This window comes from Malus domestica, chromosome 10 (assembly GCF_042453785.1).
Source record: "Malus domestica chromosome 10, GDT2T_hap1".
NCBI classification, from domain to species: Eukaryota; Viridiplantae; Streptophyta; class Magnoliopsida; order Rosales; family Rosaceae; genus Malus; species Malus domestica.
This window is the reverse complement of record NC_091670.1, coordinates 4,107,267-4,130,713: the sequence shown is the minus strand read 5'-3', so window position 1 is coordinate 4,130,713 and position 23,447 is coordinate 4,107,267. Positions and strand designations below refer to the sequence as shown.

Genomic DNA, 23,447 nt, shown 5'->3' with positions numbered 1-23,447 from the left:
CGTTACAACTTTATAAAAATCTAAATGTTCATAAAAGTCCGTCATATCTCATACTTCGGCGCGTTGTACAAGTTTCGAAGAAACAAATGTAAAGATACTCCTGCCACTTTGGACATCCAAATTCTAATGTAAACCAACAAAATGAATGCGTTATTCTAAACGCGTTATTCTAAACTGTTATAACCAACTAGCCTACCACAGCGGGGCTTAGGCCCCAAAAAAATTCGGACGCAGTTCCTATGCGTCCTGCTTCTTTTCTTTTTTTTTCACAACTTACTCCAAGAGATCGAGAGTTGGTAGGTAATGACAACCATAAGTCGGATTATTGTCCGGAAGAAAAATGTAGCTTCATAATACGTAAATTGGTAACTCACAACGCCAAATATGTAAAAATAGTACCAGAATCATAGTGTAAATCTGATGGTCGCGAAACAGAAGTAACGTTTTTCGGTTTTCAATTTTCAAACCAATGATCGTGGTTAGAAGAAAGATCAATTCTGCAAGTACTTAATCTCATTCTCGGTGCTGCCGTCAGAAGGTTCGGCCTGGCCAAATGGCCTTCGCGGAGTGCAGGCAATGCTTTTGACAATGGAAGAATAAAGGTCGAACTCCGCCTTGAGTTTCATGCAGCAGGCTTCTATCCACTTCTCAGCTACACTGGTAGCTACGCTGTCTTGGCTGTCCCTTTCATGTTCTTCAATGGCAGGTCGTATCTCGTTGTAGAGAGATTCAAGATGAGTGGCAGAGTCGTTTTTCATCCGCTGCAAACGAAATTTGAACATGAACAATTTTGATAAATAGACCACTTCTAAGAGAGTGAAAAAATCATAATGTTAAAATACTAAAACCGTACTTCAACAAAATATAAATAACGCAACTCCAGTAAGATGGTACAGGGTGTGACGCATGGATGCACATGCAAGGGCAAAGTTAATGGCGATATTTTAGTCCACCAAGCAGATCAATAAAAACTGAAAATAAATACCTCATAACTTAAAATTTCCTCTTGTGCTTCCTTTGATGCTAGAAGCGCAGCAACACACTTGGCGTCAACTTGCTTTTGTGCACCATGTTTCAACTTTCCATTATATTGTTTTGATCTTTTGTTTGACATGGACCCTGATCCAATGTGATAATTCCGACCTGCAGTATTACTGCGGATACGAGATATCATCGCATTCTTTTTTTATATAGACAGTTGATTGTTTTCTGAATAAAGTTTCCTCCCCTCGCTCACTTCTGTTTTTACCTCCACAACTACACCCTCCATTGGAACAGAATCAAGTGATTGCACAACAAGAGCAGTAGACATCAACTGATGTTCAGAATCCACATTGACATTCACCATCATCCCAGCAACATCAAACTCTGAGGAGTTCACAGCCTTGAAGAGCCTAGACGAAGGCTCATCCTCTGCAGAATCGTACAGTGGAATTTTCTCAACTGAATATCTGTCACAAAGAGGCAGTTGTGTATATAACTTGAATACGAAAGGAAAGTCGTAAATTGAATGCACAATTCTTCAAGAAAATCTCTATATATGTACATGTGTTCGTGAGTGAATGTGGTACGTTTGAGAGATTTTTGTTTGATACTAAACTAAAGACATAGTCAAGATAAAACTATCATAAAACCTATACCTTTCAACTACATAGGCCACAAAAGGAAAAGGATAACCCAAGTCTTGTGTTAGAATAGTTCTGAAATTTAGCAAGATAACCAGTCCCACCATATAAGTGGAAACTACTTGCACTGATCCACTCATTTGATTCATGTATCTTACTGAACCAAAATGGTGATATTGTTTCTCTATCAATCAAGATTTTAGATTTTTGGAAAACATCATGATCCTTCAATAAGAGTTTCTATTGTTTCAAATGAACGATTTGAAGACCTTTTGATTCTAACAACTGATTTTAGAGTTGATTTCCATTCATAGATGTGGATCTCATACCTATGAATGGGGATATTCCCAAAACTCTAGTCTTCCGCAAAACTCACAATTCTTTGAAGAGTTTTCTCTTTACCCTATTAGTTCAGTTAAGGTCTGAAACGGCCCAGGACTTCAGATTAAACTAGAATTATTTGCTTTTGTACGATGCACAAAATATACTTATTAAAGAAAATTAGGTATGTAAAGAGAAGAAAAAGTTGCCCATCTATCAAAAGTATACAAAATCACAAACTATAGGATTACAGGAAAAGAACAAAAATATATAAAATATCAGGAGCCACCGACACGACACTGGCACATCAACAATGACAAGGCAAGTTTTAACAAATTAAAATACCACACGCCATGGATTCAGGAAGTGTATACATTCTTTTATTGTTTTACAATTTAGTTTTATCTTTATGCATACTTAGCTTGTAATAAAGTTAATAGTCAAAGCTTGTAATAAAGTTAATAGACAAAAAGTTCATCGAGGGAAAGTAAAACCAAAGTCCTAACTCCATATTACTACAGCATAATAAATCCAACCCTATAATTAAAATTCAAAATGTAGCCACACTTAAGTGTTAGCTCTGTAAGTGTCATAAAAGTATGAAAATAACAATATAGAAATAAAAAAATATAAGAATTAGTATTCACATGTAACATCCATAGGACATGGTTAACTAAGTCACCTTGTTGCTAAGTCTTGAATTTTATCCCTAGGCACCCACCCTTATTGTATAACATCTTTTTACTATCTCTTAAGAAACAAACTATATTTTCACCTCAACTATCTCATCGAAGTGTTGGGAAAATGTCAACGGGGTGTTGGGTGGTAAAAAAATGCACACAGACCACATAGAAGAGCACTGTGTTGTTGTCTGACAAACACAACTTCAAAGAAGTGTCGTTGCTAGATTACAATATATCAATGCCTATTACGTGAACATGAGGAACAAAATTTCGAAGGACAATAACTAAAGTATAAATCTACAACTAATCAACAAGCAAGTGCATGCAGGGCAGACCAAAGCATAGGCTAAGGACATGTTAAAGAAAGAAATTCATGCAACAATCACTTCTGCAGAAAGAAACTTTGAAGAGAAATGCATCCCAATGTATGGTACATACCTGTCATCGTCGTCTTCCCATAGGTAAGTATCCTCCTATTTATAAAAAAAGTTGCATAACACAGGTTAAAATATTTACCAAGAAGAACAATTTACTGAACAAAACAAAAATAACAGCAAAACGCACACCAGATGTTTCTATAAAATTATAAATACACAACACTAACTAATATCTTGAACAAATGCACAGTAACAGCAAATGAACACTAGAAATCACATGAACACCCAATGCTAAATGCTAAAACTTAGAAGAAAGGAGATAAATAAATAAAATAAACATGCCCTACAAGATAAGTATGATAATACAATTAGGATTAAACAAAAACTACTTGGAACAACAAAAAAAAAGTATACAGTATAGAGAAGCTAGTTTTTCTTTTATGCTGAGATTATGATTTTCAGCACTAGTGATGGAGAACCGACAAATTAATGTGAAGTTTTAAGGGATTTTCAGTTCTTCCCAATTTTGTTCATATGTGCACGATCAAGATACTAAGAATATTGTTTATGTTGACATGTACAGTTAACTGATAAGAGTGGTGCACGAGTGTGTATAAAATCTACTACTGTATACTTGCGGAATTTACGCGAGTGTGTATAAAACCTACTACTGTATACTTATGGAATTTAGTCAGATGAGTGGTGCGTATGGGGAGTTGTGGCCCTTGCCTACACATGTACATTTGGGGCACCTAACAAGGTATTAGACTGATAACAGGATACTTGACAAATTTTGAGGCAGATGTATGTAAGTTTCTTGCTCTTTGAGACATGGTCATATCATGATCTATCTCAGGTCAACCGCTTGTTTGTCGTTGGATACCACAATTGTCAAATGCTGCCACTATGAATGATTTGTAGGATACAAGAGGTGCTGGATGCTTTCGTAACAGGTGACATATAAGATACCCTGTCCATACTATAAGGTTTAACACTTTACCACTAAGTATATATCACTGGAAATATTTGTTTCCATTATTTGTGTAGGTACTTTGGATCCTTATGGTGGGATTTGAGAGCAACATCCACTGCATGGCACTCCTTTCAGGGCGCATTTGTGCATAGACGTGATCAAACCTGACCATTCTAAGCATATTTTGAGAAAGTTTGGAGTCGTTACTTGCACCTGACCGAGTCAGATTTGATCACAGCTGACAAGAGATTTGAAGCGTAAAATACAACTAGTATACACAGTGTCCCATCCTTGTGCAGCTGGCGTATGATATCTGATCCAATCAGACGCAATGGGAGGCACAGGATGCCCCGGCCTTAAGAACACCTACAAGAAATATATGTAACATTAATCTACATTGCCTATCTACAAATAAAATAGAACAGTCCATTATTATTGGTATCATACCTCCACACAATGACAATCATTCATAAAACCAATAGCAATCTGTCGACGCCTTGGCAAAGAAACTGGTGCTGACCGAAGCGGTAGGAAGGTAAGGCACTGAGTAGATGATAAGTGGAAAAGCACAACCTTATAGCATGATGCTATAAGATGACCCATGTCAGGCATCATCATCCATCTGTCAAATGGTGCTCTACCTTCATCAAAGAATGATAGTATCTGTGCTAACTCACGAACCCTGTCTGTGCTGCAATACAACTCGCCATAATGCGCAGAATATGAAGACAACTCAGTAAGCAAGTCATTACGAACTTGCAGGTACCCATTCTCACCCAATCCCACCAAATCAGCAACTGCCCTAAACCCGCAGTGACCATCATGACATACATCCTTGACTTGCTGAATGAAGGGCCTCAATCCAATTGGGAACGCATCAATATACGAAATACCTTTCATTGATAATGTCCGGTACACCTGCATGAATATGAACATTATGTATAAATGGGTAACTATGTGATATTCGATTTAGGAATTGGTATCTTTATTACCTCCTTGGTTCGCTCCATTTGCTTATGTTTAAAATTTTGTTGATCATCCATTGCGCTAGGTGAGTGACTATACAAAAATGCAGATTTCAACTCAAATGCATATGGGTCCTGTTGAGTGGACATATCAATTTTCTCCCTCAGTTGACCTTGTAATCTGGACTTGACTCCTAGTCCTGGTTCAACAAGACTAGTTGTATAGGGTGCTACAAGTTCTCTCACTCTTTTCCTGAGCATCAACCTATTTTCTGCATTTGCCTCCAGAAAGTATCGTTGAAGCAACTCCAACTCAGGAAACTCATTCACATCCATAGATTCCTGAGCAGAACTCGGAGGTAGTATATCAAGTTTAGTCCAATGGGGGTCAAGCGACTCAAGAGGAATTGGCCGACACTCCCTCTTGTATTTCACAATCTCGTGGGCACAAGGTAGACCATGGGTTCTGGGTATGACACAACCACATCCTAAACCACCAGCACCAATTGAGATGGCTAGTTTGGACTGAGATAACACCTTCTCCAATGCAAACATAGATACAACTCCTCTCAAATATTTGAATTCTGAAGACTTGAAGCTTTGTTGTGTGACCGTCAAACACTTGTCAAAAGATATCTTTATGTCATTGTGCTGTAACTCAATAAGAGGGTGTATCCTCTCAAAAGAACCCTCAAAATTCCCCTGGCTCATACCAAGCTCCCTCTTAAGCTTGGTATGTACACCCTCGACCCTATTAAAACATAAAACAACGCAAGCAAGTTAACACAAAGTTACAAACTTCATATTAAACCAATAATGTAATGTAGTGTGAGTAATATAACCTCGTGAAATTACCTGTTTGATGTTACATTACCAAAATGCATGATCATGTCCGTCCAAGCCGACACAAATCTTTCCTTGAAAGGATTCAACCAGGTGTTTGTAACATACTCCATGACCTCAGTGTACATACTAAATTCTCTCTGTAACACTGCTAGATCCCACATATAATCATTTTCTGTAGGAGAGGTCACAAGTACATTCCACTTCATAATAAATCTATCACACATTTCCTTGGACTCAAACAAGTTTTTGCATTTTGCCAACACATGCTTATTAATATGCCATTTACATAAAAGATTTTTAGCTGTAGGGAATACTACCTCAATGGCTCTCATCAATGGCAAATCCATGTCTGTGACAATTACATTTGGCATGGGACACTCCACCATGACACCACGCAATTTACTTAATGCCCATATATAGTTGTCCTCTTTTTCAGAATCCAAAAAAACAAATGCAACTGAGAATGTAATATCAGTGGATGTGACGCCTACAACCTCTAGTAAGGGATAATGGTACCTGTTGGTCTTATACGTGCAATCTATCATCAAAATGGTTGGAAATGCACGTAACAACTCCAAACTCACAGGGTGCGCCCAAAACAAGTCCTGCACACTATCTGACATAGGGCACCTCCTATGCCACTCGACATAGTCATGCTCATTCAACTTACATAACAGTTGTTGCATTTGAGACCTCCCTGCCTTCTCTTTAACTCTTTGCCTTTGGCGTGCATTATAGATCGTCCTTATGGTTGTAGCATTGAGTTCATCCCTTTGCTTCAAAGTGCTCAGGATTTCTTTGGGTCGTACTAAACTCTTTGACAAGTCTATCAAGAGTGAAGTCTCCTGCTCAGATAACCTCCCTGCATATGAACGCCCATCAGGATACTCAGTGGATGCATGGTTATGCACTCCGCATACAACCTTTAGCATCCATCCGTCCCCATTCGCTGACTTCTCCCCTTTCAATGTGAAAGGACACCCACACTTCTTTGTGCCTGTCCCACGTCTTTTTTTTGCAGCCCTAGTTTTCTTCTCCTTAAATCTTCCACCCCTCTCGCAACCTAATGTAACTCTTGGTTTCGTACTCTTACTACCCATATCAGATCGTATTGTCACAATAACAAACCCATTTCGCTTCCCAGCCTCACGAGCCCACTGCATCAAGGACTCTCTAGTCTTGAATATCTACAAAACAATAGAAAACTAGCATATAAGTACCCAAAATATCCATAAGGCTCTTATTGGGACCAATGCTATTTTAACAATGAAGTTGGTTACCACATAAGTAGTAAATTCACTTGTGAAATCCATTACACAGTCTGAGCTAACCCCACTATCTCGGGCAGAATTGTCGTCCTGCATTCTCAAAAACAAGTTTGAATAAAGAACACGTCACAAGAGGAGCCATAGTAACTGATGGAAGCACTTCCATGTTGGTGCAAGAAATATTTTGACCAAACCCTAAGCTAGTGAAGCTGTCTCATAATGAAGTCCATTATCAATTTAAAGATAGAGTTGGTAACCTCATTAGTTGTAAATTCACTTGTGTAGTCCGTTGCACATTCTGAGCCAACCCCACTACCTCGAGAAGAAGTTTCGCCCTGCATTAGAGAAAACAAGTTTAGATAAAGAATTTGGTCAGTGTTCTGTATCAGAATACAGCACATAGAGAGAATTGCGTGGCTATACTGGCTCCACTTTCATGTTGGTGTGCAGCCATTTCTGGTTACACTCCAAATGTGCTCTGCAGCAATAGATGGCTACATTTAATGAATTGTTGTTCGGCCACATAGAACTGCACAGTACGTTTAGTGCTCAGCTCTAAGTAGCCAAACAAAACATAAGCCCAGTTTTTAGTAACCAAAAGGACAAAATAAGCTCAACTAATTTGGCATATAACATACCTTTCCATTCTCACTGACTTGTCATAAATGATGATTTGATGCTCCATTGACCAAGAAAACTCAATATGGGTGGTATTACGTGATTGGGGTTTATGGAGTGAGGAAGGGCTGATTTTGAAGATTGTGATAGGTATAGGGTTATGGTTATAATTGGATCGTAGGGTAGGTATAAGCCTGAGTGAATATGGTTGAGAAACTGGAAAACATTTTAGATGTGAATTAAGTTTTTTTAAGTCATTTTCCAAAGGTTACCATAGTCATTAAGAAGAATTATTAAAGCTCAGAGCGTGCTGATCAGGCCTAAAACCATTAAAACCACAAAATTGGCAATCTCATATTCAGTCCCTATGAGACATGTTAAAAACAACCCAATTTGGTCCCAAATTTGGCAAAGCCAAATTCATTTATGAAACCCAATAACTGGCCCGTGATAAACCGTAAATATATATTTTTCAGGTTGTGAGTAGTCTCGCTGAGGAAGAAAAGGAGATGAAACCAGAGATTTCTCTCCTGCCAAACACCTCAACGTTTACGAATTTTCTGAATTAAGAGCATAATTGAAATACCGTGAACTCTACAAAACCCTTTTTGAAAGAATAAAAACCACTAGAAGAACAAAAATTTGAAATACCAACTGTTACAATTCAACTCCCAACTGATGATGAAGATGCTGCCATATAGTAACCATTCAAATTTTGCATTGCATGCTTCTTAGGGGGTCAATTGGCTGCGTAACAGCGTGCGGGTATGAATGATAGAGACTTGGGGTTCTATTTACTAGGGTTTTAAAAAATAAATAATATAAAACCCATAACAAAAGAATTCCTTTTTTCTTACTTATCTTAAGTGTGAGTTTGCTATACCATACTTTTTAGAAATTTCACAAAACATTTGTATGCCCTAAGAAACTTTCAGGGTGACTAGGTGAGGAATGCCTAAGTTTTTCTTTCTTTACACTAATTGAAACAATGCCTCTAAACTAAGCGTCAGACATATGCCCCATAAAAGTATGTAGGATAATTGCAAACCGATGGACACTATGGACACTGAAAAAACCTAAAACCATTTTATAAGTATAATATATGTATTTATGATCCTGGAAAGTTGATAGCTTCAGAGAGGTTATGCAATGAATTTCAAAGAACAATGGGCCCATGCCTAGAGAAAAAGAAACTCAAAAGATTAAAATAAAATGTAACCAGAAAGATTGAGGAACTTGCATTATGCTTTACAGTCAAGATTTAAGTTTTTTTAGTTCAACAGCAGTATCCAGATAATTTTATAATAAGAAATAGATAATATGCAGCAGCTATGGAGATATCAGCCACCTATAGCACACACTCAAAACAACTGCTATTTCATCTTTAATATCTAAAATGAAACTTGTATCCAGAATTGTCAATCAATAAATTACCTGAAAACCACGAGACTTTGCCCCAAGAAATCCTGAACAGCTAGAAGCACCACAGAGGCAGCGAACCTTAGCTCCCCCATACCATTCAAAATTGTAGTCATATGCCAACTCTGTTCCAGCCAATATATCTTGCTTTGCAAATATTCCAACCCTAATTTCCCCCAACACATTCCATTTTCTTGTCTCACAATTTGGTTGGCTGAAAACATTAACGTATAATAACTCAATCTCAACTTGGGGCAAGTAAAATAAAAGTAAAAGATAACAGCTAGTTAGTCTAAAGATATACTAGACTAACATACTAAACTTTCCCAGAAAGATTTGCCTGATGAGGCTCACCATGAATGATTTATAAATCGAGCAACGCTTCCCTTTTCAGTGGCATCAATAGATTCAGAAGCATTGAGAGAAATAATGAATGCATCTCTGAGACCTACATCAATGCACAAATTGAAGTCAGTTTCAATAAAGTAATACAAATAGATATCTGGTAAGCCTATTAAATCACCTTGGATTTCATAAGTGTGAGATCTTTGCTTTGCTTCTTTCCATGATATCACTTCCCCACAGTACTCAATAATAAATTGTCCTGCCTGCATTGTATAAAACAAATCAAATAGCTTACAAGAAATTACAGATTCACTCAAAAGATAAAACTATAAAAAGCTCATAGACTTATAAAGCTTCAATGTTCTCAGTTGAGTCAAAAACAAAAGTTCCGAAGATAAATAACATACCAAGATGCACTATACAGTTCAAATGTTTCAAAAAGAAACAGCAACCAGAAACTTACCTAAAATTCAGTAATCTGTATATAATTGATTCAAGTAAATAATTGAATAGAAAAGAACCCAGGTAAAGAGAAGTCAGTATACAATTGTAATAAATCAATACAAACTAGTAGGCTTTACCTTTATATTCTCATTAGCTAAAAGACCCCAACCACAACCTTCTGTTTTAAACAACTTTGTCTTGGCATATTCACATTTCTGAAATCTCTGTTGACAGTAAACAAATGAGGTATCAGAAATGAATAATATCAATTTCATAGTATTTGAACAGGGAACTGAAGATTCAAATTATCTTAAACTCATGCTAAGTACATCACTATCCCAATATTTTCAAGAAAAGGAAAAGTTGTTTTAGATAATTTATTAGACAGTTGAAAACAGCATAACGAATGTTTAAAAAACAAAATAGAGTTACAGATGCAACTATGAAAGACAAACATTGAAGAGTGGTGCCATTGCCAACCCCCCATCTAGTTCTCCCTGCCCACCTTTAACTAAATTTTTTGGTTACAAATAGTATGATGTCGCTATCAAAGATAAACTTTCCTTGTATTTGGCAACAAATTCTCACCTCCAGTGGTAACCGTGGTCTTACCACCATATTTACTCTTTTTGTGAAGAATTGAAACATTTGATAGATGAAAATCGGTTAAGATCAATACTGCTAAAACCAATATGCTGGTAAACATTACATGAGGATAATATGAATTGGCAAATACAAAAGAGAATTGGAAATAGAATAAATAAAATACAGATTGGTTAAGTAGTATAATCTTCTACAATCACAATGTACAAAGTTCTGAATTATACTTGGCGATGTCATGAAGGCTTACGTATAAACAGAAAAAGACAAATATGAAGAAATAATATGCAAGCTATCAGGTCCATATTCACAAACCCATGAGCAGGAGAAAATAGAGAAGACACACACAGAGGAAAAAAATAAAAATTTACCTGATTCTTGCAATAGACACCGCAAGGGCAATGCCCAGGAGTGCATTCTGTGTTGGTTATTACATTCAAACACCTCTCCCCACATGCACTTTCAGGATCATTTTCATCATACTTGCATTCACATATAGCAATATCTTCCTCCGCCTGTGTCTTATGTCTGCAAAAAATAAAACAAATAGAAGAGAAGAAACCCTTGTTATATAATTTTAAATTTCCAATGCAAGTATTTATGATATGACCTGCAACTTCACCACCACCACCACCCAAAACAAGAAAACAAAGTAATGGAGTCTGCAAGAAAGTCGAGAAATTAACATTGTCCCATGTGTGGACGACAGAGTACTAATTTACAGTGACTTAAATATGAATGTGAAAAACAATAACAAACTGCAGAAAGCTTTCCTTGAGCAGGTTAGCAGATGTATTTCAGCCATGGCAACACAAGATAATATTTTCAATTAAGAAAATAACTGCATATCATATATCTTACACCCTAAACCCCAAAACCTCATACTTTAGATTCACAACCAAATGAAATAGACAATCAATCCTCTCAACAGCATAATTTTCCGATCCCGTATTTAAAAAACTAAACAAACCCCAAAATTTACAAGAAAAGACAACAAATTGAGAAACCCAGATAACAGATTGGCAATTCATCAACCAATGCAGTTCGATTTCCATAAACCGAATTGCACAAGCTCATGCCGAAGCTAAAAACTAACAGTGAGACAGTGATTGTAACTCACCTTCTATGCAAGAACTCGTTTTGCTCAATGTGGGTGTACCGCGGCTCTTCTCCGGTACGCTGTTCCGTCAGGCAGAGCAGCTGACGCGCACAGTGTTCTTCAATCTGGTCAATTTCACAGTGTGTATGATCTGCCTCTGACTCCATTCTTTCCGGTCGCTTGGCTTATGCTCGAGACACCGTTTTGTGCCCTTCTCTCTCTCTCTCTCTCTCTCTCTCTCTCTCTCTCGGGTGCACGGTGCACCCATCTTTTTTAAAGGGTAACCATTCAACTATACTACTATTATTAAAAAAGAAAATACTAAAATGATAAAAACAACTTACAATAACACAAAATATTATTTTTGAGATTGAAATTCTGAAAAATAATGATCCAAAGTGATTTTTTTTTCTTTCATATCAATGGAATACCATTTTTTTTTCTTCTTGAACCAACCTGATAAATTTATAAAAATACATAAATTAGTTGAATAAAAAGTAGTATAGTACAATTTTGTAGATAAAAAAACTCACCTCGTATGATTCAACTATGTCAATTCGCCTCATGCACTCTATACCACAAGGCATGCTCCATAGTTTTTGCAAGAGCAGTGTTATCTACACACTTATTGTTACTTCTTATATATTTTTCTCAATTTTTGGTCATCGGATCGAATAAATTGAATAATATCAATGATAAAATAGTAATAAGAGTGTATTGGAGATAAAAATAGGTGTGTGAATAACACTATCCTTTTTATAAAGGGTGTGTATAACGCCCCGACTCAAAAAAATTATTTTGGCAACTAATTATGGTGATAGGCCAAATTAAACTCTTGTTTATTTTATATCATTAATCACAATTTATTTAATAAATTCTTAATTTCTCGCAAAATCTATAGCTAAATTTATTTACCAACAACATAAGGTTAAACTTTATACTAAACACCCAAACCCTTTTCTTCTTTCTAATTTTCGATAAAGCTTAATCTCGGTTATTTTAAGGCTGCATCTAACTCCTGTTAGACTGCCTACGTACCCTTAAACGGGATTAAGTTTTCGTAGTTCACCATTCAATTATAATCCATTTCCGAAAATATTCAAGTAACCAAAATAACCAACATTGGGTTTAATAATCAAACACATCAATTGGATACCCAATTCGTATTTAGAATATCAAAATTTGCACAAAATGGCAGCATCGGCCCACTGGCCACGCTCCGCCACAGGTGGCGGTTTCTGACGAATGAAAACCCAATTTTTTAACTAACTCTAAAAATTACCAAATTTTACAGGCAAGTAGAGTTCAATGAGAGGAACAACGTTCATACCTAGGCTGAAGTCCAATTCAACGGGGAAACACCTCAAATTACCCTCAAACCATTGGAACCCATTGAATTTGGTGTTCTTGATTCGACGCCAAAACAGTTCTGACGCCCTAACCAATGCTTGGGCTTTGTTCTTGGGGTTGAGGGGAGTCTATTGGTGGTGGTATTTGATGGAATTTGTTTTAGAAATGGCGGATCGAAGCCAAGGTACCCACGCGGCATCGAGGGGTTTTCCTAGTGAAACATGCCAAAACACGTTGGTTTTTGGGTGAAATTGAAGGAGGGATCGACTGGGTTCGAGGTGAGGATCGACATGACACCGGTCCCGTTATCAACGGTGGCCGGAATTGGGAGATATAGCGGGATCGGGTTGGCGAGTTGACGAGGGGTCCGGTTCCCTCTTTCTCTTTTCCCTCATTTCCCTCATTCCCCCCCTTTTGATTGGCAAGTTCCCCACCACATTTCTTTTCTTATCTTTCCATCTCAACTGTCCATCTCTCTCATTTCTCTTCTTTTCCTTTCATCCCAGCCACACACGTGGCACATTTCATTGCTCTAGAAAATCTGTAGCCTTCTAGATTGAAGGACAATTACCAAAATGTCCTTAACTTTGAACGTTAATAACTCCTTCGTTATAACTCCGTTTGTCAAACGGTTTGTGCCTACACACTTGTAGGACCGAGCTTTATCCAAATTTATCAAGAAATAATTTAAATTACATGAGGATAAAATATGTCCTCGTAAAATTACATTTAGTCAACTAGGGCATTTTCATCTTTTTCACTTATCAATAAATTTTTTGACGTAAATTATAATAAATAATCCTGGAAACAAAATTTTAAAATTTCTCTAATCAATTTTCCATAACCATAAATCTATTTATTCTCAATTTACTCCACATATTCATATATTTTAAAATTTCAAGGTATTACAATGTGAAACCATGATTTTCCAGGGCTATAGTAAGGCTGATCCAAATTTACCTTAGAAGTCTGGTCATGGACTTGACAGCTCCGAGCGGAGCTGGACCAGACAGAGCAGTAGTGCCACCATCACCGTGTTCCGGGGCAATAGGCGAAGTCCGCGCGACTCTGCTAGATGACCACGTTTGTTTTACAAGATACGCAATCTGATCCGAATATGGTTTCAATCAGATCCTTATATATCTTGAAGTTCCTAAAATTTAGGAATTGACGTGTGCCTCAAATAATCATAACTTTTAAGAGGGTGCAATATCTATTTTTAGATATCTTCTAGGATTTTCCCATATTAGAACGAGGATTCTATCCTAAAACGGTTTCTCTCCCAATGGTATAAATACACTCATCTAGGGTTCGTCTCTAGTAACATAATTCTCAATACTCAGATTCTCTTGCCCATTGCTTGATTCTAAAATTGCTTACTAACTTGACCATCAGAGAGCCTCTGCCCGACATAAAACTCTTGAAGAGCCTACAAGGCTAATATATGGTTTATATTTACCATGGAGTTTTATATTACTCCTAGTGTATTTTATATTTATTTGTTCTTTGCATGAACACAAACAGCTATTGTCAACTCCCTATAAACTTATGCATTTCCCCAGGTCAAGTTCTACCCAAGCTTATTCATCAGGGGGAATTTAAGCGTGTTGTGTTTTTTTCCCTTCAACTAGGTTTTATCCCCCTAGATTTTTCATGTCAAAGTTTTGACGAGGCAAAATTATGCACATCCAACAACTTATCAATGTCTTTTTAACTATGCTCGGTTTTTCTCCTTCGTGTTGGTTTTATCCCACTAGGATTTCCAAGCAAGGTTTTGTCGAGACAACTATCATTGCTACAAGAACATCCAAGGGAAAGTGTAGTGAAACAAATAATGTATGTTAGTAAACTATCATAAACATCGTAATAATGTAGAGAAGTTGTTGGGTTACTATAGAGAACCTTTGAGTAACCACTCATGTATTTGATGTATTATATAAAGATGGTATAATGATAATGCTAAATCAATAAATTATACCTATACTAAAAGAGAAAATGAACTAAAACACTGTTCATTGAACAGTCTGCTGCTTATGTTGCCCTTGCTTGGTTTGTATAATTTCATTTTTGCTTGGGTTGCATGTGCGAAAATGCCCATGCCTCTTTAGATCAATCTACACTAGCCTTTTTACACACGCATACGCACATGTGAAAGGCCTCTAATTTGTCATGAGCGTTGAGCGCTTCTAAAAATCTTTTTAATATGTTCGTTAAATGTCTAAATGAAAATGTTGTCATTGTTTAATTGTATGACGTAGGTCATATTTTTTCAAGCTATCATGACCAAATAATGGTATGATACATTAATCCAAAACAAAAGATGAACAATATATACATGAAAATACATAAAGTCTACCTGTATGATGGTCTGTTTTGATGGTGCCATTCTCTTTAATGATGATATGCTTTAATGTATTAACCAAAGCAAAATATGTACATATGTGAACATAGCGTCTACTACTTACATCACAGCCATGCTTGCTACCCATTTGTTTGCATTTGGTGCTTTACATTTCATTGTCAACTTGCAAGCGATAATGATAAAATAAAGATTGTAACTAATTAAGATGGGAATTATGCACATTCACAAATTTAAGGTTGCAAGCAATTTGAACAAACACTAAAAGCCAAATATAAGTTTTTTTGTTTGTTTAAAATTAAAGTCATTTGACACCACATTTGCAACCTATAACTCTTTCAAAAGGCTAGTAATTCATAATCAACTTTTTCTAATCATAATTGATTAGGAAAATTCGTTACATAAAACCTATCAATTTACACATGAAACTCAACGAAATAGTGAAACAAACTACTACGAAACATACAAATCTACCAAGAATGCCTTTTTTTTCTTGGGAAAACTTGCTTGCCCACCTATCTCTCTTTGATCGCTATTGTATGAATTTCTAAAATCTTGAAATCAACTTGACACTGTCAAGATCCATGTCTAGTAAGTTCTCTCCAAACATACACCACCAAATAAACCAGGATTGGCAACAAACTAATGAACACTAGGAAAAAAATTAACGACTAATCATAGCAGTCTTAGGGCTGGTTTGGTATTGCCGTGCTTTGAAAAAAAGCTGCCTCTGCTGTGCTGTGAGAATAAGCGGCTGTGAAATAAAACTGTAGAGTGTTTGGTAAACTTTTTTGTAAAAATGCTTTTGAAAAAAAATCAGTATTATAGTGTTTGGTAAACTTTTATGTAAAACTGATGTGAAAAAAAAACCGATTTTTCGAAGCTGGGTTTTGCAGCTTCTTGTTTTTGGTTTGTTTTTTTTCACAAAAAACTATGAAAAAAAGCTGAAGCTGAATGTTTACCAAATACAAAAAAGCTCCCAACTTTTTTTTAATCACCTCGACCCCAAACTGCTCAATCCCAAACTGCACCTTAGAAGCATAAAAAGGATAAAGCACTGAGATAAGGAAAAAAAGAGGCTAAAAGGAAAAAGGAAATTACTGTTCGGAAGATTAACATTCTTTGGATTCCAAATCTAATTCTCGCTTCAAACCTGTAAAAAGAAAAAACAAATACAATATAATAAAATATAAAACAAATATGAAAATGGTTATCTTTGGTCTTATAATTCTAATCTACCAAAATGGAACAAGAAAAAAAATTCAAACTCTAATATGAAATGGACAACAATAGCTGTAATAATCGAGAAAACATGACTTCATACATCGAAAAGAGCTTTGCGAATTTAAGACATCACGATAAACCATCTATAATGTATTACAAAATCGACGGAGGCATATAAACAGAAAAAAACCGTTTAATCTTTATGTTACTTGCAATGGACGAGAAGCAATTCGGTATAAGAATCTGATTTGATTAACTTTGATATTTTACGATCCTAGCTTGCTGGAGTTGGGGAATCGGGAGAAGTTTACCGAACGTTGCAGTTATCTTTCATTCCCCAAAACTTGTCCATTCGCGACTCTGGTTGCACGTTTTCTATTCTTTGGAAGTTAATTTCTTTTTTTTTTCTTTTTTATTATCTGTTTTATCCCAAAAACACCCTTTGAACTATAAATGATCAATTTCCGGCCGGTTATAGAATTTTTTTTGTTTGAGGGGTGTTTTTGTCCAAAACCTTTATGTGAAACCCTGAAACACAAATACTCATCTGGCTTTCTAATATTTTAGAGATTCTTCCACACCGTTTCATTACGCATCTTTTCGCAGCCTCATTCGTTCCTCCTCTCGGCCGCTTCCTTCTTCCTCCGCTGCGAATCGAAACCAAACACCGCGAATCGAAACCAAATTTTCTCCCAGCTTCGTTCTTTCCTTCTCCACGGCTTCATTGTTGCTCCACTGCGAATCGAAACAAAAAATTGCTTATCCAAATCAATTTCAGTTCACTCAAATCCCTAGAACCCTAAAACCCAAATTTCTCCAGATCGTTCCGGAGTTGGACGGCAAACCCACAAATCCAGATCCATAACTCAATCGCTCTGTTCATAGCCCCTTCAACTCGCCTTCGCAGCCATGTCTACTCCTACATCAACAAAAGGCAGGCTGCCTTTTTCCTCTTTGTAAAATCTGTTGGTCTCTGTGTCTGTCTGTGATTTATCTTTCTCCAGATTGCAGACATTAAAGCTTAAAGCTTCTTAAAGGCTAAAGACGGTAAGTGGTGGGTGTAATTTATTTGCTTTTCGATTATGGGTTTGGTTCTTTTATTGTTGCATTTTGTTGTTTCCAAATATTTTTTGGTTGCATTTTGTTATTCATGCCTATTTCTTATTTAATTAGTTTTCTCATTTTCACTACCTGATTTTTGTGTCTTCCGCTCATTATCTCTCATTGAACAGATCAATTCCGGAAGCCATTTTATAGTATTCAATCAAATTTTTGGGGGAGTGTGTCTGTGTGTGGGGTTTCAAATTTGAATGCGAATGAGGGATGAACGCCCACAAGTTCCAAATCTTTGACTCTGTTCCTGCCTAGTGCGTGAATAGAAGAAGCAAGGTCAGGGTTTCTCATGGCAGCAAAGCGCGTGTACGAAGTCTGGAAAGGAAGTAATGTAAGCCCCTTTGCTTTTTTTTGGGTTTTCAAATTTGGGATTTTTACTAGGATTTATCATCTAGGTATGCTTTAAATTTGTTGGGTTTTGAGAAAATTAGTGGGTTTTGTTGATTAAGTGGTTTACTGTGTTATAGACTTACAGTTCTAAATTGGGTTCGAATTAGGTTGTGATTTACTGGTTGATTAAGTGGTTTATCATCTGAAACACATTCTTTCACCATAAGGTCCTGCATTTAGAACATTTAATTAACATCTGCATTTTCTGTTGATAGTTCCTGTGGCCGTCCTACATACATGCTTGAAAGAACCTTTAACCTAACTTCTGAGTCCTAACAGCTATATTGCTGTTTGTGATCAGTATTGTAGGAATTTATTGTCTATTGACTACGATCTCCACAACAAACTTAGTTCTCAAGAAGCCTGTAACACAGTGGTTTTATTTGTTTGTCAAGACAATCTGGTATTGTTTATTGCCCACCCGAGGGCCATCTTTCTATATATCAATGCTGCCACCGGGTTTTATATTTGGATGACTGCTTGTTGCTGGATTGCATGCTTTGGATGCATGAATTCCTGTTAATGTCCGGTTTTACATTTTGACTTCTTTTTATGGCTTTAAGCCTGATTAGGTCAGGAGGTATGAAAGCAAACACTGGTATAAGGATGAAAAATGCAAGTATTGGTGTGAGTAGATTATGTTATTGAAGCCATGCATGGGCATTGTGTGCTAGTCAATCAATAAAATACTTTAATATTTAGGCATTGTTTTCTTGGTCAAACCCATTTTCAGACCGAGTCCTGATATTGTTCTGAGTCTGCAGCACTCTTGCTTTACCATTTTTTGTTATCTGGTTTGGTTGATAGATGTTTATTGCTTTAATTTATCTAAATGCTTATATTTTGAGCTTGTTAAAACTTATATTAAGGCTTTGTACCGTTCTATGAAATAAAGCTGAATGTGCTTCTGTGTAGTTGAATCAGATTTTGATTTTACAAATGAAGTTAATTGTAAAATGGGAGTCAGTCAGAATATTCTTACAGAAAATTCGCAACTAGAAGTCATTTATTTGTCTAGCTGTGATCAAATAGATGAACACAGTGTTTCCAATTAACACTCAAATGATAATGATTGTAATGATGATAGCGTTTAATTTGACTGAATATTTTTAAGGTTGATTATTGAATGGAGGCCTTAAAATTGAACAGTTCATACCATGTATTCTTGTTGGGCCTTAACCGTGTTGTTTTTAAAAAGGAATGCCCTGTTTGTATGTTTATATAGATAGACATTGCTGAAATCTTTCCTCTCATTATTGCTAGTTTGGTGAGTTTCTATTGTTATTGGTTGCAAGAATATGACACATCTTCATAATGGCCAAATCCCTGCCGTAAAAACACAGCTCTTATGACTATTGGCTTTGACTTTTTATTTTAATGATATGAGAAAAGGTATATATTTTGGGACTTCTTAACATGATGAGGCTGACTATACTATCCGCGGTGTACTTGTAATTACTCTAGTTTGATTGATTTCTCTCTATTGTGGTATTATTACGGTTCGTCAACTTTCTTTTTCTTCATCCTTTTGCAGAAGTTCATCCTTGGTGGAAGGTTGATATTTGGGCCAGATGCTAGGTCACTGCTTGTCACATTACTATTAATCATTGCTCCGGTTATTATCTTCTGTGTATTTGTCGCATGGCATCTCCGGCATGAATTTTCTTCATATAATGCTGGCTATGCAATTCTGGTTGTAGCAATTGTATTTACTATCTATGTAAGTCCTCTAAACCTTTTTATTTTTAATTTTGTAATCTGGCAGACATTATTTTGAGTTTTTACACAAATAATAGACCATGTGTTTGGCATGGCCGCATGCAGATGAATGGTTAGGTAATGTGGCCATTAACCAACACATGTGACCTCTGAGCTTTGCATTTGAATGTTAATACTGTTTGTGGGGTTGCACTGTGCCATCTTCCGCTGGGTCTGCATAAGTTATTATCAATGCTTTATGCACACGTTCATGTGAATATTTAAATCGTAACCCCAGATCCCTGTGGAATGGGAACCCCCACAAATAGAATGAAATTCTAATGCAAAGCTTAAGAGATCATATATTTGCCTGTTAAGTTTGCACCGTTAGTTCAACATTTTACATGTGTGGATTGGTGGTGTTGTATTGGTAGTTAAAATTCTCATAATTAATTTTGGTAAATCTTATATTTAGATCTTGAGGATTTTTACTTGAATTGACTTTTTAAGTTGGGGAATAAATAAATTTTTGTTTCAGGAAATTGTGAGGAATAAATGATAAAGGCAGACACTGTTGTATTTACTAAACTGTGACATAAATATTGTCAGTACCAAATCTATGCACAAGGCCTATATGTTTGTTGTGTTTTTCCCCCAAACAAGAAAGAAGCTTACATTAGAGCTGAAAAGTACGAGAGAGAGAGAGAGAGAGATGTGAAATAAAAGGAAGGCCTTGATTCAAAGTCACCTAGACTATGCATTTTGTGAATGATAAGTTAACCTAGGTCTTGCATTTATTTGTTTAATCTTCCTCTGACATTTATGAAATGTAGTTCTTTTGCAACTCTAGTTTTCAAATATGATATTAATCACCCTCTAGAATGTTTTATACTCACTGTTGTAAATAACAACAGTAGTATTCATATCGATTGCAATCTTTTCAAAAGTGTTTCCACTGAAGTTCTATCGTTGTCTGAGTTTTGGGCATAAATTAATTCGTTAGTTGATGTTGATAGGTGTTGGTGCTTCTTTTTCTTACTTCAGCCCGGGACCCAGGGATTATTCCAAGAAATGCACATCCACCAGAGGAAGAGTTCCGTTATGACTCTTCAGTGTCCATTGATGTTGGTGGAAGACAAGTGGCATCTAATGCTGGTGGTAGACAAACTCCAAGCCTTCAATTCCCCAGAACAAAAGAAGTGACGGTCAATGGCATTCCTGTGAGAGTGAAATATTGTGATACTTGTATGCTATATCGTCCGCCTCGTTGCTCTCATTGTTCTATTTGCAACAATTGTGTGGAGCGCTTTGATCACCACTGCCCTTGGGTGGGCCAATGCATTGGACAGGTATGCTGTTAGCCGGCACTTAAAAATTGTGTCATGTGAATTGTACTTTCCTCATTAGTAATGTTTGGGAGTGCTAGATTGATTTGTTCTCTCATTTTTGTAGTTGATTCTTGTTTCCTTTATTCAGGAGGCATTTTGCATTAAAAATCTAATTTCTTGTGTTATGTGCAGTGCAATTATCGTTACTTCTTTCTCTTCGTTTCTTCTGCAACTCTGCTGTGCATCTATGTATTCTCATTATCGGCTGTGTACATCAAGATTCTGATGGATGATCACAGGACAGTTTGGAAGGCAATGCAAGAATCTCCTGCATCTGTGATTCTAATGGCCTACTGTTTCATTTCTCTTTGGTTTGTTGGTGGACTAACCGGCTTCCATTTGTACCTTATTGGTACCAACCAGGTCAGTCATATTCCATGTGTATTTTTTGGTTCAGTACGGGGTTTTACATCAGTTTTGTATGAAAGATATGGGGTTGGCTGATGTCTAAGTCCTTTTGAACGGTATGGCCCAAGTGGTAGTACTAATTCACGAAGTTCACATAACTGTTTATGAAGTCCAAGATGACAGCATGTCGGATACATCTGTCATCTCATAATATTGTTGAAATAATGAAATTATGCATCCTGTGTCACTTACTAGTAGTGAGGACAGAAGCCGAACTGATTATGAAACCATCTGATGAATTAGAGAAAAGAGTTGAGCATTGATATCTTTTTCATACTGGTGGTCATTTAGTGTCGCAATGGTAGGCAGAGGAACCTGGCAGTACATGGTTCATTTGAGTGTCTTTCTTTTCCCTTATGGGGAAAGTATTTTGAGTCTTGTTAACACTTTAGTATTTCAATAATCATTTCAACCCTTACATTGGAAGAACATATTCGTTGCTTTACTGTCTGATTTATTTACTCTATTATTATTCTGATGATATTCATTTCAATAGATATTTCCCCCCTTTTTTTTTCAGACTACGTATGAAAACTTCCGGTACAGAGCTGACAATAGGATCAATGTTTACAACCGGGGCTGTTTAAATAACTTTCTCGAAGTGTTTTGCACACAAGTAAAACCCTCTAGAAATAACTTTCGAGCTTTCGTTGAAGAGGAGGTACAAAGGCCTCCCCCTATGCCCATTGCACGGGAAGCAGAACCTGATGAATCTGGTGGGGATCCACGTTCAAAGGTTGAGGATGATTTAGATATTGGTGAAGATCTGTTGAAGATCTCACAGCGTCGTAACATTGAAGAAATTGATGAGGACATACGCAGTAGAGGGAGCAACGGACCTCATAATACCTCAGAGGTGCTCTCTGCTTTAGGTTCAGACCGGGCTCCCACTATTCGATCTGATGCTAGGCACTCGAGTTGGGGAAGAAGTGGGAGTTGGGAAATTGCACCGGACGTCCTTGCTAATGTCAATATCACTGAAAGTAGAGGTCATGTGACGTCGAAGGATGCAGTTCAATGATGGGGTTAGTTTGTATTATTGATTTTAAGATGGTGTGCATTTGGATGATCAGTGATTATTGGATAGTCATTTCCAGGTAGGGAAGGGAATGCCATGAACCCGAAACTCGCAATTATGCAAGGGAGTTGAATGTATTCCCGTCAGGTGTAAAAACATGTGTGACCTTTTTGTGCGAATGCGTGTTTGTAATTGTTTGGGAATGAAGGAATAGCGTCGTCGTTGCCATTTTTCGTGTCTTACTTTTTTCTATTTTTCCTTTTTTACTGGTAGTATTATGTAACTATTGCGACTGAAATTGTGAATCCACTTTGCTATAATGGCTTCATTCTTTTGTGTAGACCTCCATCTTCGTTAGTTCGTATTCTGAACAAGGATGGGCTTCCATGTCCCCCTTGCTAGTTTGTTGTATTGGAGGCGGTAAGGGGAGGACCCTGGCCTGCGCGTTGGGTGTTTATCGTCTCCCTACTTTCTACAGTTTATGTTGCTTTTGTTATAGGCTTTTGTATGTCTTCTTTGTCTCCTTACTTTTTACAGTTTATTTGTACTTAAAAAATCTCATCTTGCACTCCAAACTTTCTATAAGTGGAAGAAAAAAAAAATTACATATGTGGGGAGTGTAGAATATGAAATTTTTAAAGTGTTAATAACAGTTTTTTTTTAATATTATTTTAAAAATTAAATTATTGGTTAATTATTGATTCATAATCATTATGACTCTCAAGTAAGGAGTATGGTTGGAGTATAACTCTTTTAAGGACCTTCTACAATAATATTTTGATAATTTTAACTAAAACTTTGTTATGAAAAAGAGACCATGATTGAAGATGCTCTTACTTCATATGCATATGCACGTTAAGGCACTTAGGGGGTAAGCAATTAACGGTGGAGGAGTTTGGCGTAGACCACACTGGCA

General features: G+C 36.6%; 3 protein-coding genes across 7 annotated transcripts; 1 reads left to right on the top strand and 2 right to left on the bottom strand.

Annotated features, from left to right (window-relative positions):
• Positions 1 to 293: 293 nt before the first annotated feature.
• Positions 294 to 1,451, bottom strand: LOC103444714 (histone-lysine N-methyltransferase ASHH1-like). Its single transcript, XM_070805756.1, has 2 exons — positions 986 to 1,451; positions 294 to 761 (listed from the first exon to the last, which is right to left on the bottom strand). Exons 1-2 carry the CDS (start codon positions 1,172 to 1,174, stop codon positions 492 to 494), a joined length of 459 nt encoding a protein of 152 aa, XP_070661857.1. The 5' UTR covers positions 1,175 to 1,451; the 3' UTR covers positions 294 to 491.
• LOC103411920 (uncharacterized) lies at positions 1,000 to 11,846 on the bottom strand. Of its 4 annotated transcripts, none has more exons than XR_011571827.1 (14): positions 11,605 to 11,846; positions 10,856 to 11,012; positions 10,022 to 10,108; positions 9,619 to 9,703; positions 9,450 to 9,543; positions 9,111 to 9,309; positions 7,316 to 7,393; positions 7,071 to 7,148; positions 5,800 to 6,977; positions 4,972 to 5,695; positions 4,427 to 4,897; positions 4,007 to 4,345; positions 3,068 to 3,102; positions 1,000 to 1,451 (listed from the first exon to the last, which is right to left on the bottom strand). XR_011571827.1 is itself a non-coding variant. In XM_029109407.2 (14 exons), the coding sequence occupies exons 1-12, from the start codon at positions 11,748 to 11,750 to the stop codon at positions 4,202 to 4,204; spliced, it is 3,441 nt and encodes a 1,146-aa protein (XP_028965240.1). In that variant the 5' UTR covers positions 11,751 to 11,846; the 3' UTR covers positions 1,000 to 1,451; positions 3,068 to 3,102; positions 4,193 to 4,201. The 4 variants fall into 4 exon arrangements, 2 of the variants coding, with proteins under 2 accessions (XP_028965240.1, XP_028965239.1); XM_029109407.2 differs by having other exon boundaries at positions 4,193 to 4,345; XM_029109406.2 differs by lacking the exons at positions 1,000 to 1,451; positions 3,068 to 3,102 and having other exon boundaries at positions 3,895 to 4,345.
• A 5,149-nt stretch (positions 11,847 to 16,995) lies between these two features.
• LOC103444680 (protein S-acyltransferase 8) lies at positions 16,996 to 22,871 on the top strand. 2 transcript variants are annotated; one of them, XM_029109409.2, is made up of 6 exons: positions 16,996 to 17,563; positions 17,749 to 17,960; positions 19,554 to 19,739; positions 20,734 to 21,066; positions 21,238 to 21,468; positions 22,034 to 22,871. In XM_029109409.2, exons 2-6 carry the CDS (start codon positions 17,919 to 17,921, stop codon positions 22,532 to 22,534), a joined length of 1,293 nt encoding a protein of 430 aa, XP_028965242.1. In that variant the 5' UTR covers positions 16,996 to 17,563; positions 17,749 to 17,918; the 3' UTR covers positions 22,535 to 22,871. The 2 variants fall into 2 exon arrangements, with proteins under 2 accessions (XP_028965242.1, XP_028965243.1); XM_029109410.2 differs by having other exon boundaries at positions 17,069 to 17,570.
• The last annotated feature ends 576 nt before the right edge of the window (positions 22,872 to 23,447 follow it).

Bases quoted from the DNA above. Each gene is read 5' to 3' on its own strand.
- LOC103444714 (XM_070805756.1), bottom strand. From the start codon at position 1,174: ATGATATCTCGTATCCGCAGTAATACTGCAGGTCGGAATTATCACATT. The intron at 762-985 runs GTATTTATTTTC...TTTCGTTTGCAG, and splicing joins AGGAAATTTTAAGTTATGAG to CGGATGAAAAACGACTCTGC.
- LOC103411920 (XM_029109407.2), bottom strand. From the start codon at position 11,750: ATGGAGTCAGAGGCAGATCATACACACTGTGAAATTGACCAGATTGAA. The intron at 10,109-10,855 runs GTAAATTTTTAT...TACTGTCAACAG, and splicing joins GTGTCTATTGCAAGAATCAG to AGATTTCAGAAATGTGAATA. The intron at 4,346-4,426 runs GTATGATACCAA...TATTTCTTGTAG, and splicing joins ATGATTGTCATTGTGTGGAG to GTGTTCTTAAGGCCGGGGCA.
- LOC103444680 (XM_029109409.2), top strand. From the start codon at position 17,919: ATGGCAGCAAAGCGCGTGTACGAAGTCTGGAAAGGAAGTAAT. The intron at 17,961-19,553 runs GTAAGCCCCTTT...ATCCTTTTGCAG, and splicing joins AAGTCTGGAAAGGAAGTAAT to AAGTTCATCCTTGGTGGAAG. The intron at 19,740-20,733 runs GTAAGTCCTCTA...TGATGTTGATAG, and splicing joins CAATTGTATTTACTATCTAT to GTGTTGGTGCTTCTTTTTCT.